The sequence below is a fragment of the Lichenostomus cassidix genome, chromosome 1 (assembly GCF_008360975.1).
Source record: "Lichenostomus cassidix isolate B80296 chromosome 1, HeHo_3.0, whole genome shotgun sequence".
Classification (NCBI taxonomy): Eukaryota; Metazoa; Chordata; class Aves; order Passeriformes; family Meliphagidae; genus Lichenostomus; species Lichenostomus cassidix.
The window spans coordinates 39373273-39398962 of NC_139479.1; the positions used below are offsets into that span (position 1 = coordinate 39373273).

General features: G+C 40.5%; 1 protein-coding gene across 5 annotated transcripts in view; it reads right to left on the reverse strand.

Moving 5' to 3' along the window:
* FARP1 (FERM, ARH/RhoGEF and pleckstrin domain protein 1) overlaps window positions 1-25690 on the reverse strand; it is a 202440-nt gene that overhangs the window by 160437 nt on the left and 16313 nt on the right. For all 5 annotated transcript variants that reach the window (XM_085057395.1, XM_085057394.1, XM_085057391.1 and 2 more), the window contains exon 2: window positions 3309-3504. In XM_085057395.1, the coding sequence (XP_084913521.1) occupies window positions 3309-3479 (171 nt within the window). In that variant the 5' untranslated portion in view covers window positions 3480-3504. The remainder of the gene's footprint in view (window positions 1-3308; window positions 3505-25690) is intronic.

Here is a 25690-nt window from a genome sequence, read left to right on the forward strand (position 1 = left end):
GGAATATAGGAATGTTGGAAGATTCTGCAATGAAATATTGTTTGTTAACAATATACAGCATAGAAGATTTTTCTTACGTATTCCTTTCCTTTACAATACTGCATTTGCAACAATCGATGAAAAGGCCTTCATTGTGGCTTCTGTTTTTGAGGTCTCCCATACAAACTCTCTCCACATATTTTCTGGGTGTTCTCCTATTTAAAAAAATATCGTTTACAGGCCCATATGAAAGCATGTGGATCTCTCTTCTCTCTTTTTCGTTGTTTAGATTTTTTTCTTGTGAGAAGTAATACAATGAGCCAAACATGGTATGATTAGATGGCATCAAAGCACTAACACCAAAAGAATTAATAGAAACTTTAGAAACTCAAATGACATGGGAGTTACTTTGCTTTTAAACAGCCCAAAGAACAGCAGCACTGGGGGGTTATGGAAGTAGGTCATATTTTCCTCCTGTTTTGTTATATACAGAACAGACATAGAAATCTGATGGATTTGGCACTAATAGTAACAAGTCATCTGTATACAATGTGAGAAAAGGGATTGCTCAAGAGCAAGGATATTGAATCATGTCTCCTGGAATATAATTTAGAAACAAACCAAAACAAAATTCAATAAACAAGAAAAAATAAATGAGCACACAATAAAAACCCAAAACCATGACAACGTTCAAACAAAACAATAACAAACCCAATAAAAATACCACACAGATAAGGTCTTATAGCTAATGGGGCAGTGGTGGTGAGGGTGTAACAAGAGTAGCACAGAGGTAGGACTGGGCAGATGGACAGTCCCACCTACTTCACTAGTTCCCCCAAACTCAGGAAGAAGTAGCACCATTTTTATGTATCCGTTTCCGTTTTTACTCAGACTTCATGAGCAAATAATAAACTAGCATCATAAACTTCATATCATCCTATAAGACACACTACAAGCATCAATAAAACCACCCCAAGTTTGGCTCATTTGCTAACACAGAGAAGTCTGTGCAGCAAAATTCCTGAAATTGTAGGAAACACAAATCCTTCTCAATTTATACTTGTATCGTATTTGCAACATTATTTTCACAATTGTAGCAGCTGAAGTTTTGGAAAGTGTAGTTCAGATCTTCAACCACGCAAAAAGTCTTTAATTCTGCACTGAAAAGCAAGCCCACAGATGTGCTTAGGCATGTATGTTTAACATCTTCTGCCCACGGCCACACTTGCTGCTCCTAAAATATTTTGTTGAAATGGTATCACTTTCCTTTTCTGTGTATACTGCACCAATCTGGCTAAAAACATTAAGCTTATAAATGGGAACACGGGGTTTCCAACATGAATAAACATCTCAATTTAGATGTATTAAAACGTCTTCAGTTTTGTGAGATGGGACTAAAACAATTAATGTCTTTTAGAGCAGACTGAAAACAATGTGTATTCCTCCATTTGGCTATGCATAGCCTAAAAACAAAAGGCTTTAGGGATCTGCTGTAAAAGATTTTGTATCTAAGTATCCTGCATATTTCACCACAAGATTTGACTTTCAAACTAACTGGGCTTTCCTCAAGTAGTGATAGTTATGAAATAAAAGTCTCCACAAACAATTATATTGAAGTGATCTCAACAGAGTTGTTTAAATCCCCAGGTCTTCCAGGTGTTGCTGAAGTGTAAAAATAAATGAAATGTTGATATCTTCCAATATTAAAGATCAAAAAATACTGTTTTCTCGAACTCCCAGAAGCAAAGCTGGAGTTAGAGGGTTCACTGCATCCACATATCAGTTACATTTTCTTCCAAAATATTTACTGAAAGGAACCTCATCTCAAAATGGTTTCTGCTAAGTGTTTGTACATCATTTTCAATTTTCAAAGTATGGTGAATTAGCATCTACAAATGTCTTAAAAAAAAAACAAACTCATCTCTCTAATAATAGGGATATTTATACTATATAAAAGAGCCCCAAATTTGTATTAGTGTTTGGTAATTTGAACTAGAACTACACTTTTGAACAGCAACAATTATCTAAAGACTGCTTTTACCTAAACACTGTTTGCTATGGATATTTGACAGGCACTCTGAATGGCATAAAAGCGTAACAAGTTGCCACATACACAGGCATTTCACTTGATGGCAGTTAAGTTCACACATAACCTGCCTGTCCAGAGAATTTATCTTTCACTAAAATAAAATCTGAGACTGAACACACAGTTGTAGCTGGATCACAAACAGCAACAGAGTGCAGATCAAAAAGCATGTGCATGTACACATAGAAAACAGACAAACAAAGACACATAAACAGGTCATAAAAACATTATAAACATTTTTTGCTGATAATTTTCCTAATCAGAATTCCTTTATATTTAATATAGGGATAACATTTTTCCAGGGCACTATGTATCTAAGATCTCTGTATCTCACTGGTGATCCTCCATTTTACAGAAGGGAAAACTGAACCAGTGAAGGCATGGAAATTACCATGGCTACAGAAAATGCAAGTAACAAAGGATGAAATCTGAACTCAGGTTTCTGCTTTCCTATTCACTGAACCCTGAAGACTTTGAAAAATATACATTCCGGTACTCTTCCATAACAGCAACAGTGTTTAACCACCTTACATGTTAATTGAGTAAGCATGGCATGTTAAAATCATTAGTGGCTACTAACAGATAGATTGTGTGAAAGTGGATTAGTCTTGCTATCAAAACTAATTCGAACTGATTCTACTGATCACAAACACACACAAAAGCAGCAGTAACTCTTTCTCCTTGGCAAGGACCAACCTAGATTAATTTCAACAGGGTACAGAGAAACGTTAGATGAGACTGCTTTTCTTCCTTCCTTGCACTTACCCTGTGTGAGAGCACTCGGTGCATGTAACAGTGATTTAAATTACTGAAAACTTCAATGATTTTGAGTTACTATCCTAAGGATTTGCCAGAGGAAAAGACCAAAAAATCAGTTTAGATCTACAGTTTATTGGATCAAGAACAGAACAGAAGCAAGGAAATACATCAGCTGTTCAGAAAGTAGAGGAAACCACTGATACAGTATTTGAAGAAAAAAACCACCAAGGACTTTCACCTCTTCTGAAGCTGTTCAAACAGAAATGGAATTAACAACTGTGATTTACAGCTCACTTCCCTGTTTAATGTTATTCTATTGCACCATCATCTATTTAATGCTGATATACACAACAGCCATTTTCTCTGCAACACGAATTCATTAGCCAAACAATCACAGCTGAAATAAAAAGAGAACTGGTTTGAGAACATGCACTTACAGAAATGCATGAATAATCCTTAGCCACCCCAACCTCCACATCCTTACCGGAATGTCAAAAGTTTCTTGTGTGTCATCCAGCATCTGAATTTTGATAGAGACAAGCTTTCCTGGAGGTGTCATAGGTGGTTTCTGTCCATGCTCCAAAGTACTGATGCCAGCATTTTCCTGAGCTCCTAAGCGGGATCCTGCTGTTGGTCTCTGCTCTGTTTCACCCATGTTTAGGGAAATGCGTTTCTTATATCTGATAAAAGAATAAAGACAAAGAAGACCATATCAGTCAAAAAGAAGGTCATAAGCATATGGTATATATACTTATATATATGGTATATATATACTTGGACATAAGCATTATGGTATATATACTTACAGCTAGTATGACCATTAACAAAAAGTAAGAGCCATCACAATTTTTTCTTAATGTCTCATATGAAGACAAGAAAATCAGGCAAACTTTACACTTTTCAAAATACAAAATACAGGCTAATCACCTCCCTGTGGTAAGGCTGATACACAGGCTATAGTACTGCACAAGGGAAAATTATGCCTTTTCTCCTGGAAAAGTAAATAAAACCACATTGGAAATAGAGCACAACAGAACCCAGATTTCAATTAATTATGTACATTTTTATTTATTTGTGAATCAGGCTGTTATCAGCCTCCGACAGGACTCCCAGAGAAGGTAGGAAGGTGAGAAGAGCAGGTGGGAGGTGGGACAATTCACTACTCGCTGATCATCATTCCCTCTTGGCTATATCAGCACTTTTTCCTTCCAGCTTTCTCTGGTTCTTTGCAGCCACTAGCTTGACAAGGGTCTATGAAATAGGAAAGCCAAGGGCTACAGTATGACCCCAATTACACAGCCCAAATATTTCGTTTACTTTAGGGACCAGAGCTACTCTAGACCTGGGGCCTGGTCTGATCCCACTGATGAGCCAAGGATGTGAGGACACACTAACGGGAAGGCCAGAAAAAAAGCCAACACTGATTGGGAAATTCTTCATTACTTGGCACAACTTTGAACCTTCTTTTTTAATTCAAGCACCATAAGTTTTACTTGTTGAATGTTACAGATCACACTAGAATTTTATTTCACTTCTCCTACCCTGCTTTTTGACTCTCTAGCTGTATTTCTGATGAAAACCACTTCTACTGATCCATTTATCTTTCTTGGTAAATGCATTTTCATTCTGTATGACTTTTATATGGTGATCAATGACCAAAACATGTAGCACACAGATGGACACAAATGGAAATGTAACCTTCCAGCTGAACACAGGCATAAGAAGAGTACTGCCAATCACTGTTTGGCATTAACTCTGAGGTTACAATTATTGAGAAGCCTCTATGGGGAAAAAAAGGAAGCACAAGACAGCCCATGTATTAGTGAATACATCACCAGTACTACAGGATACTATAAAGAACAGTGACAGGTAATAAGACGCCAGTTCCCACCATAAGGATAGAATAAAAACAGCCCTGTCTTTGGCAGGATAAACTACACATTACAATTTACTACACATTACTCTTCCATGTCCTGACTAATCTGTTCCCACAGATTTTTTACAGAGCAAGTACCTAGGCGTAAAAAATTTTAAAACAGCACTTGGATTAAAAGAAATGCTAGCTGAGAAGGAAGGGAATTAAAAATTATGGATCCCACACTTCTAAGTATCAGCTCCAGACACAAGTGAAAGGCAAGAAAAAAATGCAGGCAGGCTTTTGCAAGGATTCAGCACTAACCTGCCCATCAAGGTTGGAGAGATGCCAGTGAAACCTACGAAAGTCCATGCCAACCACCACCAGAGAGGCAAATTTTCCTCAATTATCACTGCAATCTAAAAATCTATGAAGAACCAATTACATTTCTCTTGTTCTTTAAAAATAACTAAATTGAATCTTTTTATAAGACAAGCAGTGCCAACAAGAAAGCTGCAGTTGGAGGCAGGAACTCCAGAAGAAAAGACACCAAGCTCTACACAGAAAGACTTCAGGCCCCTTTACAAACAAATCTGAATTTCCTGTGTGTGGAGTACACAGGATCACCTAAAAAGGTAACACAGGCACCCTGTCTAGAGGGCACAAAGATTATGGTCCATGTTCATAGTAATTCAAAAGCTGCTTTAAGAGCTCTGCCGAAGTCACCACACACCCCAGACAGCACCAAGAAGGCAGACAGGACCTCTACAACTGCTGTGTTACTACAGAAGTTTTTGGCTATGCTCTTTCCATTAAATCATAAATGTAAGAATCAATCCAGTCAGTTCAAGGGATACCATTAAATAATCAATGCAAGGAAATATTACAGACATTGAACCCTTCTATAAATGTTCTTCTGACTAGATGATCTAGGTGGCCCACACACACATTCAGACAGACTAATAAACTTAATGAAACACATAAAAAACCCACAAATTTAGGAGTCAAAAAAATCATGGCAGAAAAGTACAAGCAAAGCTACTCCATATATACAGCTGACAGGTTTTTTATTATTATTAACAGTTAGTAATACAGAAATTCTTGTTTTACGTATATACATTGAACCATTCACTAATACACACAGATTTTCCTTTGGAAACAAAGATCTGAGAACTACTGGCCACCCTGATTACACGCATCTGCTACTTAGAAAATGAAAATCAGGCCTTTAATTTTTTAATCTGTATGTCTAAACATCAGCGTGCTGCACTGAACGTTATTTAAGTTTTTTTTCTGTGTGACACTAGTCTCACTATGCTGCTCTCATAACATCAGTATAATGTTATTATTACACCTTTATGTAAGAGGCTTTAAAAATTATGCTCTCTAAAATAACACAGCATATCAGTCAAGCTGCATACCTTTCTCTATATCGCTCTGATCTAGGAGACAATGAACTAAGGTCATGAAAGGCAACAGAAGAGTATTAAGCAAACATTGAGCAAACTTGAGGAGATTAGGATACCTAATGTCTGTCATGATGAACAGATGGATCAGGTTTGGACAAATGATGGAGAAATTCAAAGACACTCTAGTAGAAAGATGACAGTGAATTGGGGAGGGTGCTAATGAAGAAGAAACAGCAGCAGCCACCAGATTCCAATATATACAGCTCTAAGTGAAACATATGTGGAGATAGACAAGCAGTACAGGAGCAGAGAGCAGTAAACAAAAAAGGACTCATCTGAACACTGAAAATTAGGAGTTTCTGCCTGCTCCTTCTGACAGCTGTTGAAACCCAGGGCCAAAATCAAGTCCATTGTTTCTGCTGCCAGTTCACTGGATGTCAGTGCCCTTCTCAGCAGTGCTGTAGCACCTGCAAGATGGAGAGAGTGCACTGCAGAGGACAAACCTGCATCCCAACCTGCATGAGGGGAGAAGCTACTGAGACAGCAGAGCTGCCCATGGGGGAGCCTTGTCCCCTTCTGCTCCTTCCCAGCTCTCACCCACACAGTCCTGCCTGATGCCGTGCACTGACTCTCACCCTTCTCGGACTGAGCCACTGCACCTAACTCAAAAAGCCACAATTCAGTGTTTTGTCCTTGGCTGGGATAGCAAATGGAATCAGCTCTCAGCAGGCTGGAAAACCCAAGGCCAGGGTGAGCTGAGACCAGCCAGCTGCTGTCAGGCCACTGGGCTGACTCAAGCTTTTTCTACTTACAGCACCTGGAAGGCACAAAAAACCCCTACAACTGCCATTAGATGGATTAGGAGATGTTGCTTTGTTCTAACCACACATTAATAACCCTTTTATACAAATACTAAATGCTTAGACTAAAAATTTAAGGTCTGCATACACTTATGCAGTAGCTGGACAAAGGCTACAATGTGGTTCAGCATAAAGCCACCTCAGTTCTCCATGCTCAAAGCAAGCACATTTTATAGCATCGGAAAGGTTCTGGCCAATTAAAATTTCCACATATTTTTCTTTGGCAGGGTTAAAAAAGTATCAAACTTAGTCTAAAGGGAGCTGGAGTATAAACAGCACTTGGGCCTGGGGCAGGGAAGAGGGGGGCAGGAATAAAGGGCTACAAAAATGAAAAAATACTGAAGAAAATAGAAGCAATAAACAGCAGATTGAAATGACAGCAGACATCATGTTGGAAAAGATGCCACTCTGATCCCTAAACTACTCTGCTCTTTAGGTCAGACCAGGGCTCAGAATTTGATGCAAGAGGTTCCCGAAGCCTGAAGACCCCTGTTATGTGGGAAAATGGTACCATGTATCTATGCCCTTTCCACTTCCTTTGCTTTCCTTTATGACATATTTTCACAGCATGAAACAGAAGGATGCACAGTGTTCAGTACACTCCTCTTAAAGGTGGGGAAGCCTGAAGCACAGTGGGATGGTGTGAGCATAGCCCTACCAAAAGCACTGAGCAGACTTGTACACCTTCAGTAAAGGAAAATTCCATACATGAAGCCTAAATTGTCGATGATGCTGCCTTTCCATTAATACATCAGAATTACCATAAAAATGAAATCAAGTATCTTGAACCCATGTCAAAAAATAATAATAAAGTAACAAGGCAACAGGACCAGGAAGACAGAAACTAAAATTCAGCCTGAAAGGGAGGGAAGCAGACAGAAGGCCATTACAGTTCAGGTTTTTACACAGTGAAACATTATGCCAGTTAATTTATGCAAGTCTCTGGCAGACTTTTACAAAGCAAATATGATAATTAATGTAAATCATAAAATATCTTTTCTTGGAAGGGACCTAAAAAGATCAATGAAGTCCAACTTATAATTTCTTTGATAAAATCCAGCATTTTTGTGGAAGCAGAGAACTGGGAAAAGTTCTTAACAAAAAAATAACTCAAGCTTAAAGGGTGGTAGTACAGACACAGGTGCTGGATGTCTTGTTTTTCTGCTTGCACGCAGCAGACTAAGTCTGGCTCAGACTCTAAAGGAAACCTTGCAACAAAGGATTTGTGTTCTTTTTCTTGTCTGCCCATTCTGCTCAAATTCACAATACCCAGACAGAGAAGGAAGCCAATAAAAAGCCCATTTTTCTGTACCATTAGGCTGTCTTCTAGCTCAAACAAGAGAAGTTAACATTGTAAGTGATGCTGCTTCATGAAGTCAGAAGTAGAAAGGCTCAAGGTGAGGTGTGGTCAAGAAGACCAGCAAGAAGAGAGCTCAGGTCTAGTCCCCTGTACCATCAGTGGAAAAGAAGATGGAGGGTGAGGTCCTTAACCAGGCCTAATTTATAAACACAGATGTCTTTTTTCTTTTTCCTGTCCCTAAAAACACAAAAAAATAAGCTTGAATAACTTGACTGCTCAAGAAAACACCATGTCTGTCTACCAAAATTCAGAGAGAGACTTGCAAAAACAATTCTTGGAATTGGATTCTTTAGCATTCTGCAGACTTTCTAAAATTTGCAGCAATAAAATATGCCCTCAACTATGCATGACTATCCCTAAACAAATAAATTTCATCACCTGTACTGAAAATGAAAAGAGCCCATGAAGTTGCCTATCTTGGTCAGACTCTGAAAACCTCTAAATAACACTGTCTTATCCCTTGACCCAGTTTCTATGGGATGGTTATGCAGATGGACAGACTAAGTGCTCAGGTTTGTAAAGCAATGGAGTACACTTGTTAACACCAAACCAGCTAGAGCCTGAAACCTATGTCAAATTTAGGAATCGGAGCAGTAACACAAAGCTTTAAAAACTCAAACTATTCAGTACGCCAATAATGTAGCCTGAAGTCCAAAACAATGAGCATTTATGACTGCACAGGACATAAAACACCTCTTGCAAGCCTATCAGTACAGCATTCAGAGTGCACACATTCATTTCCGACTTTAGGGCCATTCAGCTTCCAACTGGAGCTCATTTATCTTCATTGCATTCAGGTCCTAAAACTGTCTGCAATTCTGTGTCACTAGCAGCTGTCCCAGATTCCAATTCTTCTGCCAGATGTCAGCAAAGAACAGTCCCATCCCGCACGAATCTGATGTGTGCTATCTTTTTTCCTCAGCCACACACCTGTCAGTAGATCTATCAACAAGTGCAGCAATAGATTTATCTATGCTTTTCCAATTGCCTTTCTGAAAAACCTCATCCCTTAAGCACAAACATGGATTGCTCAGTGAATCAAGCCAATCTAGTCTACAAATGCTTTCTTTTAACCTACAACATTACAATTACTTTTGATGGCCATCAATGATATTGAACAAGTCAGTACACATATTGATCCACTATGTGTTATGTTTCTGGACAAGGCTGCATTAGAACTGATTGCAGGCAAGAAATAGTTTTCCTCCTTGCATCTCACACAAGCAAGCAAAGCCACTGTACATATGTAAGTGAACAATTAAGTAAGCAAAGCTTCATACACTCACCCTCTCAAAGGAACTCCTCGGAAACTCTTCATACAAATTACTCTTTGGACTGATTATGACTATTTCCCAACCTCTGGAGACTTCTCTTCACTTTGTTCTTCACTACCCCTTCCTGGCAACCTTTTACCATGATCAACATCACTTACTTTAATCAGGAATGCCCACATCATATTCAAACAAACAGAGCCAATTTTAAAACTTTTAATTCAGGTTTTAAATCAGCCTACTTGAAGGCACTGTACAAACAGGTAATTCTGGCTATTCCTGGAAGGAAAATTAGTGTTTCATCTGCTAAGCCAAGGGGATGATTAGCTCCAATTGCTCAATTAGTGACTCTCACCCAACAACTATGTTTTCACTTCACATCCAAAGGCACAGTCTGAGCAAAACAGGGATCTTGTGGAGCCATGAATCCCTTAACAGACCAAAGGGAGGTATTTCCACACAAATGCTTCATTTACTATTAGTCAAGTTAAAATTTGAATTAAATGTTGCCCACTTGCTTTGCACTTACTGCATCACTCTTTAACTACCATGTACGTGTTTATCACATAGTTGTACATGAAGTTCAACACTGTTTTCTATTGAAAATACTTTCCTGACACTTTACTTTCACAACTGGACAAGACCACATCTTTGCTACAAAATTTCTGCTTTATCTTGGGCCAGGGGCAGGATATTTCTTCCTCACTGTGAACTCCCAACCTGCTTTCTGAGATGTTTTTCAACCCATTGACAAAACTGCCTGCATAAGAAACTACATTGAGGAAGAAGCTACGTATCATAAACTTAGATACTACAGTTTATTGACAACCCTTCCATTTTGCATAACCTGCCAATTCTGGCACTAAAACCAGTGAAATTCAACATGCTCACACAAGTGACAAAATGTTATTTAAAAAAAAAAATTAAGGAAAAAATATTAAGAGTAATGAGTGCATGAAATACATGCTGAAATCACCCAGCTAATCCTTCACTGATGATAAAATGTGTTGTAGAAGTGAGAAAGTACATGTTACCATTTTATGAAGACCTAAAGCATTTTGAAGTTGAGATCTAAAAGCATCATTATGTGGGCCAAAAACTATTTCACATTATGAACAGAAAGACCATGGAAACTTTATTGCCACATGGTAAATGCTAGGAACATATAAAGAGAGTCTAAGAAAACCTCAATTCTTGTGTTTCCAACCAGCAGTTTCCTGATTAACTGGGTCATCACCTGAGGCCACAGTTTGTCACTAGAAAACACAAGCAAACTGGGTAAAAACTTAAGGCAGTTTGGTGGTTCAGTAGTGGTACAAATCAATGCTGAAGCCATTAAAAGCATTTTCCAAAACCCTTTCATGCCATCACTCTGCATAAATAAAGCTGTTGCACCAGCTGGAGTGCTCTGGGCTCATTCACCCATACAACACCTCATGTGAAAGCCAAGCCGAATGTGCTTATAGTAGAACAAAGTAATCTGATTTAATTCCAGATTTAACAGAATTCTGAAAGGGATCCAGCACTCATACCCAGCTTCAAGCATAACGTAGACGTTTTCCATGAAATAAAAACATGTCAAAAGAATAAATAACACACTACATTAATACTACTGTTCAGCAGTTGGGGGAAAATCTGATACAGTCCTGGTTTTGAGAAATAAAACAGCTCAGGGAAAATGCTATTTCTCTGAACCAACTATGAGTATACAGTAGAGGTATTCACACTGCCTAAATGCAAGCCAGAGAGAACTGCTGAGCACCAGAGACTAATTCAGGCATTCAGCGGCCCTTCCAAGGAACTTCTCCCTGCCCTGAGCACACAGAGCCCTACCAGAGGGCCAAAATGCTGTGGTCAGTGTGCCTGATCCCGTTCTCTGTCCTGCTGAGAGCCACCAGGTAGCCCCACACTTGTGATGGTGTGCTGCAGGAGCAGGGAGCAGAAGCCCAGCAGCTGCAGCACACACACTGTGCTCACTCGAGGGGTAGGTACCCCTACAGCTCAGTGGCTCCAAACCACAGAGGACGATGACATCAGTGTTTAGCATTGGGCAGTCACAGATCATTCCTATCCAAACATGTTAAATTGAGGCCATAAGGGCCTTGACTAGTTTCCTTTATGCCCAAAGCTTGTGATCAGACTTCCACAAAATTATTACATAGCTTGTGCACCAGGAAAAACATATTTATGGTCAAAGTTGTATGCTCAGTATATAACCCACTATAAAACCAGAAAAGAATTCCTGAAGTTTTTAAATATTTAAATGTCTGCTCCCAAAAGAGACTTTTTATAAGTTTGTAAAACTGCTTGATATAATTGAATATACAAGGATTGTTTTGTTTGGTTCTTTTTAATTAGATCTTTTTATAGAAGACTTTATTATTCTTGACCAAGGAAATACCACACTTAATAATGACACAGTACCCAGCAAAAAATACTTATACCATGAAGAAAAAAATTGCTTTATGTACTGCTGTTTAGAAAACAACTTAACTTACTCATTTGCATCCTATCAGAGATAAAATGGGTCATGATGCTTGATTGTATAATATTCAGATTCAAATACCCTAGAGTATTTTAAAATTATACTATTATTCTTCCTTCAAAAATTCTTTTAAAAATTCCTGCAAAACTTTCAAACTTCCTTATGTTCCTAACCCATTTCTCTTTGTGCAAACACTTCAATCAGTGAAAGACTCTACCTGTGCTGAGCATCACAGTCCAATCACTGTCCTATGACAGCTCTCATGATCTTTCAAGATATGGTACTTTTGTGTCTTTAGATAATTGATAACACTGCATTTATTCAGTGAACAGCTCAGATACTGTGAGACAGATACACTGTTGCCACAGGTACCTCCTCATTTTACGCTTGGCTAAAATGCAAGTATTATACATGCTTCATGGAGACAGACAAGGGTGGGTTTTCACATAAGACAGGTCCAGCTGTAGTAGGTGCTGCTGTGTCTGCAGAACAAATGTCTTTTCCCACTGCAACTCACTTGACAGTGAAAACTGACAGAAGTCATTCCAAAGCACAGCACTATTAGAAGCTGCACCTAGAGAAGAGCTTGCCTATTCAACCACACCATTGTCTCTTTATCAACAAACCTGTTTCGGTACAGATTACATCCCTGTGGTTTCTTGTTACATCTCACAACTAATTACTCACCTGCTCAGAGGTGTGAAAAAGCGTACCTGTGGAATCTGTACTTTTTACTACTAAAGGGAACAGTGGAAAGCACCAATTCTCTTGTCCTGTTCTCTTCCTTGAAGCATTGGCAAGAAGAGAAAGCACAAATACTGCCAAAGCAGCCCACCAATCTGCACTGACCTCCTCAAAATGTCACTGGAAACAACACTCCAAAACACCCTTTACAATCCATGCAAGATAGAGAGGTGTAGGACTCAGATCCTTTTTAAAATTCAGGTATCAAGTGGCAGAAGCTGACAGTGAAAGATCAAGCAGAAAGAGGGACATAATAAATCATACATTTCAAATAATCCAACAACATGAATGCTTCCTGGAAGACTTTAACAGCTCTCACTCCATACAAGGCTCCCAGTAAAGCAGTACGGCAGAGGACACTGCTGTGCTGGGCAAAGCTTGCACACTGCATATTAGCTTGCTCTTCCTTCCCTTGGAGAACATCCTATACTCATATTCCTTTCTTGGCTCCTGAGCCTCAAGTAACTTTAGATCATGCTGAACACGGAAATCACTTTTTATACCCATATCCGATGGTAGCATACAGCACATTCACGGCAGGCAAAGACCTTTAGGGAGTCAATAGGCAGGATCTCCCAGGAGTCTTTCCTTGCTGGGCACGCTTGAACTTCGCACACTTTCCCAGTGGCAACCCAGTGGCTACCCACAGAGCGGGCGAGCACGCGCCAGCCTGGGGACAGAGGAGCCCAAGACTCCTTTCATTTCCATGGCTGCCCAACTGGAGCAGCTCCAGGCTCTGGAGCAGGTCCAGGCCCTGGCAAGGAGGGAGCCCAGCTTTCCTGTGCTGGCCATGGCCGGGCTGCCGGCACCCGGGCAGCAAGGAAGCGAAAGGAGTGCATCTGGAGTGCAGCAGGGACAAATGCCAGCCTGAGGGAGCTGAAGGAGCAGGCTGGGACAAGGGCCCAAAACAGGAGGGAGGGCAAGCGCAACAGGCAGGGAAGAGAGCCAGGGATCTCTAAGCAGTGCACAAAACAAGGCAGGAAAAAGGAAAAAGTTGACTAAATGTGAAATAAAAACTGGAAAAGGATGGGGAAGGGGGGCTGGGACAGGCAAGATGTCTGGTGTCTGACAGTGACTCTGCAAGGGAAGTGAAACTGCAGGTGAAAGATAAGAGAATAAGAAGCCAAAACTGAAGAGAGGTCCCAAAAAGTGCAAAAGGATTGTCAGGAAGGGCAATGACAAATGAGAGAGGGGGGGAAAGTATGTCACATCTGATAGAAAATAGCTTATTTCCTTGTGCATGAACAATGACATCAGTTTTATTCCTGACAGATTCCTCAGGATTGATTCCAAGCCTGTCAGAGGTCAAGAAGCATTTGGACAACATCCTCAGGAGGCACATGGCGTGATTTTCAGGGCTGTCCTGTGCAGGGCCATGAGTTGGACTCAGTGACCCTTGTGGGTCCCTTCCAATTCAGGATACTCTGTGATTCTATGATTTCCTTCCAGAGGTGGGATCTGAAGCCAACAGCCCTGTCCTGTATGTACACAACAAGGCAGAGGTCTCCCTGCTGAGGGTGAAAGCAGCACAGAGGAGCATGACTGTCTGCTGCTCCCATCTCTCACCCCAGTGCCAGAAATCCCCACTAAGGAGTCTAAACTTTACAGATGCTATAGCAGCTTTCATTTTTAAACAGAACAAATTCTCATTTTCTTCTTTAAGTAAGGGAGAACTGCACAACTTACAGGAAGAGGGGAGAATCAGGAATTGTTTACATTTAAGCATGTTGTCAAACTACAAGATACTCCTTCCTGTTCTTGTGCACCATAACCTTTACCAATTTCCCTCCTTGGACCTGCCAAAGACCACTCTGCCTGTTTCCCTGCACAAGGGAGCACAGCCAATTATGGGAAGGCACTCAGGATTTCTTTTTTCCACCCTGATCTATCCTTAAGGCTTATTAACTACTTGAAATCTACTGCTAAGACAGAATTAACAATTATCTTTCTGTGCTTTCTGTATTGGACGCTGATTGACTCTCTCAAAAAGTACCTAATCCATGACTGTTTGAGGAGGAGGCATCACAATATCCTTACTTCCTATTTGGGAAATTACAGATGGAAAACCCAGGTCCCCAAGACATGCAGATACTGGCTCCACTAGGAGTCTAAATCCATTTATCGATCTAGGTCAAACAGAATGAAAACCCACTGATTGTGTACTCCCAAAGTGAGACTCTTAGGGCCAAATCATGCTTCAAGTATTTCACAGCCCACAGCTTACTTTAGACACAATTACAGGCTACATCCAGGAGCATGAGGCTTCCTGAAAATTAGCTCTTGGATCTCAAGGGTTTAATCATTAAATCACTTCTAACAATGTGGGGAATTCTGACTGAGAACTGAGTCCAGTTCCTTAAAAGCAGGAGGCCATCAGCTGTCTTGAGCCACCTTTGTCTTTCAACACCTGCAAAAGGCAAGGAACAAGAGCTTTCTCACAGACAGTGTAATGGACAGCACCCTGCCGAAGGAGAACTACCACCACACCCAACAAATAACATAAAGATTGCTACATGGGGGAAAAATGCAACTAAATAATTAAACTCATGCCATAAATCACAAAAAGGGAGAATTACATCATTATGAACTTCTGCTTTGCAACATTAATCATGTTCTTTAAATAGCATCTGATGTATAATGATATTCCAAGTATTAAGATGTGTTGGCTTCTTATGTGAACTTTAAAGAAAGCAAATCACATGACTGGCATTACCCTGAGAGTCCAGAAAACAGTATCCTTAATTTTCATAACTCCTGAATGCGAATATTCCAATTCCTACAACGTCTATAAGTGAAGCATCTGATTTCAAATTACATCTCATTATACACACAAAACAAACAGTACAGGATTGGCTGCTTTTAGTTGCTTTCACCTTGCTCCCAACTTCTCTACTCCTGTAGATGCACCAGCAACCTGAGAGCTCCTCCAAACATATACAGCCTCTGTCTGATTCCAGCCATCCACCACTCCCAGTCACACACACATCCCAGTCTCTCCATGTTTCAGTGGAGGAGGTTAAGCACTCATGAAAGCTCAGAACACTTCAAGAGCATGCACACACAGAAGCTTTCCCATGGGAAGCACACTGATGCCCAACGAGCAAAACAAGTGCCTGGATGCATTGGAGAGAACAAAAATGGATGTAAAATGACATAAGTGTTGGATAGATGGGAGGGGAAGGAGGTGATCATCTACCATGCATTGTCGTAATATTATGCAGCTTGTTTTATTTTATGTAAATTCATGCATAGATTATTTTCAGGGGGTTAAATCACTACAGCAGAAAGGCAGTCCACTCAGAGAATATGCAAACACCTGCCAGGAATGAAAAATATTCGCCTCTAACATCAGACAGGATTGTATTTTCATAGGGTCACTAACATGGCGTGGCTCTGCAATCTGGGCTGGCCTGCATGAAGCAGTCTGCACTTCTCCCCAGGGAGCACATGACTGAACACAGATGATAGTCATGCTCTCATCCTTGGAGGAACTCCTTCAGCTAAAGTTTGGATTGGGAAATTGGGAAAAAAAAATTCACAAAAATGTGGAAAAAATGCAATTCCACCCCTTAGAACCAGCAACCCCTGTATTTTTTGAAAACCCCAGCATGCATCCTCCAAAAGAATGACAAACTCACCTCCACTCCGGGAGGAACAGAGAAGTAACAGCCAACCTGACCACCAGTGCCCCAGCCCAGCCCCTGTGTCCTGGACTGGTGACGAACAAGTCAAGGCAGGTTCCTGCCTCTGTGGAAGGCTGAGATGGCACATTTTCCTCATCTGTACTCGGGGGCTGCTCTTCTTCTGCTCTCCAGCTGCCAAAGAAGGCACACAAATACTGCAGAGTATCACAGGGAGGAGCAGTGAAGCATAGGCACATGTTGCAGCTACCAAATGCAAGGCAGCTCAGCATACAAGCAATAGAAAAGACTTCAAAAGATTTAATCTCGTCTGAATAGCAGACCTACCTTAAGGAGTGCTATCTTATCTGGTACCACCTTCTTCCTAAACATATATATTTTGTCCAACACGGCATATGGAAAAAGAAGACAAAACTCTGATCGATTCAGAAGAATGGGGAAGTCTGAAAGTATTTATGACCGGTAAATAAACAGAGAAGAGAAGGAATTAGCAATACACTGCAGCCCATTCACTAACATATTTGCACCCTGACATCACATCACCCCTTCTCCATTCAGTCCCTACAGAGGAAGGTCAGGGCACCCTGACCACAAAAGCAGCAGCAGGAAAAAAGGAAAGGCCCAATACCAGCAGTAACACGTACAAACAAATAAACTTACTGCAGCTCCTCGTGGGCAGTCAAAGAAAATTGGTGCTGAATAATGGATCAGCAGAACCAACACCTTGTTTACCAAACAACCTACTAAGAGACCACACGGGATTTTTCCCCTTGGCAATTCAACCCAGAACACTTTCCCTTTGCTCCAAAACCTGACACTAAAAGATATGAGTCGATAAGGCTGCTGTGGGGTTATTTACTTGCTTTCCAACATAAATTGGCACACTGTGAGCCTCAGGAGTTGAACACTGAGTACAGTATCTCCCCCCATTAGCTTTTGGCCCAGCAATTCAACAGGAAGCAATGCAGGAAATCCAAGGCATCAGTGTGATTCCAACCCATGCCCTTCCTGTCTGGGGAGAGAGATCTAAAAGCATCTAGGACTCCCGCTAACAGAAGCAGTCAACACCTCTGTTGAAGGCGGGGAGGGGGGAGAAATTCAACTGCCCAACCTGAAGCTAAACATAGTTTAGCCAGTACACATCAGAAGAGACCATATTAATTGCCAAGCTGTGTTCCACATCTTTTTTTCTGATGTTCAAAGACAAACAACACTGCAATCAGGAGGTAGTGAAGCCATGCCCAAGCAAGCTCTAGGCACACCAGCCAAAGCTGTGTAGCTCTGATGCTGTCCCAGCAAGGACACCAAGAAGGGGAAGCAGAGGTCACCCAGTTTGCCTCCCCTAGCTCCTTGCAGCTGCAGCCCACGCATTGCTGTACAGAAAGCATTATTTTAAAACTTGTCGTGCTAGCTACATCCATGATCCTTAAACTGCCTGCAACATCCTAGCTGAGGGGCTGCAGGAGGCACAGTAAAGCTGCCAGACAGACTCTGGAGGAGGATGTTGTTCAGGCAGCAGCACAGGCTGCAAAAGGCACATCATTACGTACTCTACACTTCTCCTGCTCAGCACAAGGGAATGTCAAGGTTATAATTACCAAAGGTATCCCCAGCATGGCCCCTCACATATCTCGGGCTATTGCACAGGTTTGTAATGAGCTGCAGTCTACCAGAGTGGCACTACTGAAGCATAGGAGAGAGGAGCAGGAGGTAATAGCCTTGGCACACTACCAGGGAAGTCACTCCCCAATGTATTAGATACTACGATGAACTTTCCTCTTTAAAACAAAACATCAAACAAATTTGACCTGTCAGTCAGTAAATACTGACCTGTCAGTCAGTAAATCCACAACAAAAATACACAAACAAAAAAGGAAATTCCAATTAGTTAGAGCTGGGGGAGGGAGTGAAGGAAAGAGAATATTCTTTCCTGAATCTATTTTTAGGCTATGTCTGAAACCATGGCAATGAACCTGCTATAAAATCCCCTCGCCAGCTCGATGATTTGTTTCCTTACAGACAAGGATAAATGAGTACATACTGTGGATTAAAGGGTCTAAACCAGAAATGAATAAACTATCAGGCTACTGGAAATACATTTCTTGGTTATGAAAACTACCAGTTAAGAGAGGTAGGAGTAGCTGATCAGAGAGACCAACCCAATGAACAATGCCACGTCTCATAAGCAATCCTTAATAGCCCCAACAAGCAGCACTGAGGTGGGATCAGCCTCCAGACTGCATTTCTCCACCTCCACCACCCTTGACTTCTGGGTATATTTTGACATCATCAAGCACACACCCTCAGTGCCCAGGTTCATTCTTCAGGCTGGGAAAGTCCATATCCCCATCCCAACACTACCTTCCTTCCACTCCATCAGCAGTCCAGGGCTGAGGTTAAGGCTCACAGAAACAGGTGATCTGGCAGCAGCACTGAGACAGCAAGTAACCAGCACCGGAGGACTGCAACTGCTTACCCAGTTACTTTGGCTAACTGTACACAAAATTTGTAAGAACATTGTAAGGAGTTTGCAAGCCTTTCAACTCCAAGGCAGAGTTTTTGCGAAAGAATGGTGGGTTTGTGCTTACTGAAGGACGAATGTTATTGCATGAAACGAACAAAGAAATCAAGTCTGACCAAGATTTTATCCCTGCTATTCAGATATACTCAGTATAACTGCCATCAAAAAAACGAAAGCTGTCAGGGTCCTCACTCCTGCCACAGTGATGGACAACATCCTCTCTGTCTTCCACCCAGGATTGAAGGTAAAAACTTTGGTTAGTATTCTGGTTGTTTTAAAAGAGGAAGATAACATCTTCACAGTTATCCTGCCCTACAACTTAAACATGGGGGTATCTCCTATGCTATTCAATGTTGTGTAAAAATGAGAGCAACCACCTGGTAAAAATGTGCCTCATGGATACTGGATTCCTATATATGTATATTTCTAGCGCTTCTTATTAAAAAGAAAGGAAAAAAAGAAAACAAACAGATAGTTTAATTTTTTTTTAATGTATACTCCTGTGGCTTTGTGAAAAAAACAACAAAACAAGAAAGCTGGAAGAAACAATACTTTGCTCTTTTACCTTTTAAATGAGAGAAAAAAATCTACCCACAACTGAAAATTTAGAGATTTCAACAATCTTAACAAAATAATTCAGAGATAATAACTTCCATTAACACCTTTACATCTGCTGCTGAAATAGCTCATTGTATATTCTTATGAGGTTGGTGGTATTAAATTCATCCTGGTTTTTAATCCTCTGCCATGCACACCAGATTGGCTGCCAATCTATGCTGCTTTGGAGGACTGAAACATCCTACAAGCTCAGCTCTGCCTTCACAACAGCTTTACTTGATATGTGGGGGAGGAAGACAGAAAACATACCTATCTCAAGACAGTTAATTAGATACCCAGTTCTTTAAAGACTGGCATCCCAATTATATTTTGATTCTACATGCTATCAAGTTTTCTGCATGTATCAGGAAGAAGGGGGGAGGAACATCTCTAAGCCCATAAAACTGTTACTTGGCAACATTAAAGGGAAAAAAGCCCCACCCAAACACATAAAGGTAAGAATGCTGAAAACATTAGAAAATGCAAGATTTCTTCTCTGCACACTCCACAGAGGACAGGTAGTCTCTTCTGCTCGGTGCTGTTACAGCACACACATCACCCAGGCGGTATCAGCTTCCAGCATTGCTAAGCAACACCACGCCACATTACCTCAATTGATTCAGGGGAGGGAAGTTGATTCAGGAGCCACTGAAAAAGGCAGAATCTAGATAAAAATGGTTGCACAAACCTCACACACACAGAAGCCAGGATCCTGCAGTCAGAGCAAAAAGCAATTAAGGAAAACCATGGGGACACACACACACAAACTGAAGAACAACAAAAAATAACCACATACATAGACAGAAAAAAGGGGAAATTAAGTAGGTAAAAGAGAAAGAGAAGAGCAGTGCTGTATCATCTCAAGAATTGTAAGACTAGAACAATGAATTACCTCTTTCTTTATAGGGAGTAAAAAGCAGTAAAACAGCCAGAAAGCCATTAAAGGCATGGCAGGGTAAGTCTGATCCTCATCAAAAACAGAGCTTGCATGACTGGGAATCTTGGTTACAAATACTGAAGATCAAATGGCAGGAATTAATAGGAAACATTGGATTGTGAACTGCTTCAAAATCACATAATAACTCTTCTGAACAATAAACATATTCCCCTTAATTCTGATCCCAAATTCTATTCATGTCATATACATTTGAAGAGTTGCATTTAAATCCTGTTATGAATACAATCCAAAACAGAACAGTTTACATTAGTATACTAAATAAATCCATTTTCAATGCAAATATTTGGAAAGGCCCATTTGTGTAAGTTTTTTAATTGAAACAGAGATTTGTTCTGTGATAAGAACTGTAAACAATTACATTTAACTACACTATCCATGCAAATAATTCGTGCAATAAATGCCAATTTTTATCTATCTATCTATCTGTCTATCATCTATATATCATTATTGCTATGGCTTCTGGACCTGCTTAAGCCAACACAAACTAGGACTGAGGCAGAAAGATGTGCTCACTTCTACATTGAGAAAGTTGGAAGAAACTGTAGAACAGATTAGCAGGTATGCAAATAAGGATGATAGACGAAGGTCATCATGGCATGACTTGTTCCACAAACTTGCCATGACATATACCAATAAATGTGGTATGTATGATACATACAGCATGCTTGGATCTCTAACAAACCTTTGACAATGTCTCTCACCACAGGCTTTTAAAGAAATTGAACTGTCATGGGATAAAATGGAAGGTCCTCCTGTGAATTAACGATTTGTTAGATTAAAAGAAACAGCACAGGAACATATAGCAAATTTTCACAAGAGCCCTGGTTTTGCATTTGTGATACTCAATATATTCATTATTTATGTGAAAAATGGAGCAAGCAGCAAAATTATAAACTGACTGTGCTGAGCCGCAGATAGATTTGTCAGGTATTTATTCACACACACCACAAAGTAACAGCCAATATAGTGAATGGAAACCTTGGAATCACAGCAATTTAATTAAAGTCAGAAACTACACACCCACACATGACAAAGTTCAGTGCTGGTTGGGAGAGCAAAGGGAACACCAGGAGTGAACAGCTCAGGGATACCTGACAGACAACACCACAGTAGCTCTGCACCTATGCCTGCTGCACTGAGCAATTTTCAGAGAAACATTCTGCAGAACAAGAAAAGATTCAAAGAGTGACAACAATGGGAGGTCTGAAGCAACTTTAACCTAAGGAGAACTAAGCAAGCAAGTGCATTTAGATTGGGAGGAAAGATGGATAAAATGACAGACATAAAACCATGAATGGTATTTCAGAGAAAGCAAATAGAAAATCATGTCTCGGAATAAATCAATTAGGCAGTATAATATGAATTTATCGGGCCGCTTGTTTAAAAACAAGAGGAAAAGGAGGTACTTTTTCCATGCCACAATCAATAGCAGAACCCATTGTCACAGGATGTTATGAAGGCAAAAATTTAAAATAGATGAATACATAGTTAGATATATTCACAACAGAAAGCCTGTCAAGGATTGTTAAACAAAGGAGCAAACATGACTTTCTTGCTCAAAGTCCTTGAACTACAGCTGGCCAAAAGCTGGGAGGGATCACTGATTTTACTAATACTTTTTCCCATAACCATTACTACTGACTATTACTAGAGGTGGAATGCTGGGCTAAGCCAGACCTCTGCCTGGAAATATCAGGGCTTAATCCCATGTTACAGGCCCAGGAAGCTTCAGCAAGATGTGCAGTGCTGGGAAACTCCATCTTTTGAGAGGGAACATGCACTTTCCCACAGCTTCAGGCTTGCAGAACACCTGCTGAAGCCACAAGTCAGACAGAGATTTGTTTCCTATCAGAGAGCTGCAATTGTTTACCATGTTCCTCTTACTTGAACACAACTATGCTACATGTTTCTGGACTGGGTTAGGTGTAGAAAGTCTGTAATTTTGCCTACATCGAACAATCAGATTAACCTACTTCTGTTTTGTGGTCTGGTACTTTTTAAAAACCTCATTAGAGCTGAGTTATACAAGATGAGCTTCTGTTCCCCATTTCAGGTGGCTGAGCTCAATTACAATGCTGCGCTGGTGAATTTGAAAGTCATTTGAGAAGTTGCACAGTTCCCAAAAATCAGTAGCATAATGGCACGAGGAAGATAAAGGAGGAAGAAGAAAGAGGCCACTCTACTTCTGCAGGGATTCAGAAACAGAAGGCACTACAAAACACCATTAAAGCTTGTTCTACGTTCATGGCCCCTGCCATGCCTGTAGCTCTCCTCCCTAAAATGGCTGTCAGGGAAACTATGAATCTGTGAGATGTCAAGAAAATGACCTCTTGAGATTTATGAGGCACTAACAGATTTATGCACCCACTCCTAAGATGAGATATTTGCCCACTTGCACAGCCTTACCCACCACATAATAAACACAATTATAGTTTGTGCTGAGCAGCTACCCTGTTACATTTCTCACCTGTAGATAAAAGTGCCTTAAAATAAAGTATATAAACTTCGGTTCCTTTGCAGAAATACTAAGCAAAGCTTCCAGTGAGAAGTGAATTCACATTTTTTAGTACCACCACGCATTTTTAGCTCAAGTAACTAGAAAATATTTAGACCTTATGCATGTTATTTCTCTTGGGAGAAACTGGGCTGAAACCCAGAGAAAATCTTTCCCTTGGGAGGGAGGAATCAGTCATACAGAAATTCCCAACTTGAAATCTTTTTCCAGATAGCAGCCTGATCAACAATCTCTCTCTTGCTTTGTGCATTCTTGCTCTGCTTTCACACACCACCTCTTACGCTTTTATGTTCCGCATGGAGGAACACAGAACTTAAAAAACAAAAACTAAAAAAAATCAAAGCCCAACCAATAAACTAATCTGTTCCAAGACTGTACTGGGCTGCCATTTCAGCTGCCCCATAATTCTCCAGTGTTTGGTGGCTTTCCTGTTCTGCACAAACCATTCGAATCCAGGGGGACTGGAGATCCCCTTCATCCACTGTCCAGGCTCAGCTGAACAGCACTGGTTATGTGAACCACATAAAACCACAGTTGGTCCCTATTGGCTCCCATGATAGGCTTGCCATGGAACAACTGCCCACATTTTCCTTTCTGCATCAAAGATAACACTAACAATAACTCAGGCATGACATGGAACACATCTGAGATGCTAGTTAAACAACACATCTCAGCCACCAACATGCCTCATGCTGCTCCGTGAAGAGGTCAACTCTTCATGGAGATATTAGCACCACTTGTCACATGACAGTAAGTCTGTTACTGCTTATTTTAGCATGTTCTTGGGCTTACTTGTATCCACTCAGTGATTATCCCAGAAATTTCAATACTGGCACTAAAACAACTGATTCAGTGACTCACTCCTACTTCTCCACTGTGATTTCGAAAGAGTGCCACTTACCTCACCAAAGTGCAGCTCCATCCAAGAGCATCAACATCACACAACGGCTTCCCTACCTCTTCTGGTGACACTGTATTCCCATGACACTGCCTTATCTAGAGATTATGCAAAACCATAAAAGTGTTTCGGCTACAGCTCTAGTCTAGTTCTTTGTACCTCATTTCTCTTTGCATAACTCTGAACTCCCTGTAATCCTGAGATTATTTCTTAAATAAAAACAGCATTGCTTTGTTTTCAAATGAACAAAATGAGGCATGTCTCCATGAATGTTTCACTAGTACTACTCTTTAAGTTACCAGTGCTAGATACACATCAGAATATATGACTCCATATCATTTAGCAGCAGGTAAATTTTATTCTGGAGCCACTTTTAGGCAACCAGTCAAACAGGACAGAAACAGGCCATTAGAATGTGTGACCTGTACTTTCCTATACACACCCAGAATCATGTTGATTCCGTCATGCCACCACCTGGGACTTTTATGGCAAGCATAACACCTTCAGGAAAAACAGACCTCATTAGTGTGGTCAACTGTTTAGTCCAAACAGAAGATATTTGAAAACTATCTTACAAAAGGAAGACAGCTTTTCCCTCTCAGGCCACTATTACATTGTTCCATGTTCTTATGCTTTCAGCATTAACTCTTCTCCTTCTGTACAAAACATATAATCAGAAATCAGCCTTAACAAACTTGTCTGTATTACAAATCCTTTGAAGCTATTCTTAAAATACATTAATCCATCTTGGTTTTTTTTCACCACCTGAGATTGCTTTCATGTTTCCAATTTCAGCAGCTTATGATCCTTGTATTTTTCAAAAAAGCCCTACAAAGAAATGGAAACAAGTATCAAGTGGTATCCAACCAAAAACTACAAAGGTCTCAGTAAGGTAAAGATAATGCCTGGCTGTAACCACAAGGGAAGCAGCTGGGTGAAGGGAGGAGAAGAAGGGCATGAAAAAGCACTGCAAAGGCCCATCACATCACCAAGAACATTTCTTTATCCTCCAACTTCACTAAGATCTGAAGGCAAAACAGCCTTGGACTACAAACAAAAGTGGCATCTGAGCACTGGACTGAGCTCCTGATCACTCTGAAAAGGAAAGCTCAAGTACAACAGCCCTTCTTTATGCATATGTGAAAATGTTTGAGTTTGCAGTCTTGCCTTTCTGAAGAAGCATCTCTAACATTACAGGGTATCCTTTGATTAGACTCATAAAAAAATCTTCCTAGTCTCTGCAAAGGAAAAGAGAGTTCAGAAGCATGAAGGCATCTACTGTTGCTTATGTAAATGACATTTTGCTGTCACAGGTTTTTAAATAAACTGTCTGCTCCCTTCCTCAAAAGGCTGAGATTATCACAGCAAGGAAGAAAAGCAGAAAATAAACATGCCCACAACAGCATACAGTTTCCAGGAATTGTGGTTGGGAGGAGAATCTGCTTGTAGATTATTTCATTCTCCCCCCAACATGTGAAATGGCAGGAAATTCAAGTTCCCACGTGTAGGGGACAAGTCTCTTCTGAATACACAACCAGCCATGCACAAAGCAGTCTGCAGGGGAAAATGATGTGAAAACCTCTCAGAGACAAGCATATTGAAAGTGTATCTGAGACTCATACATCTCATAAAATGCTGAACTTTCCACACTAGGACTAGTAGCAGTAGTATCATGAGCCTTGCTTGGAAAGAACTGGTTATTTTTCTGCAGCGAAACACATGTAATAACAAAAAACACCAAAACCCAAACAA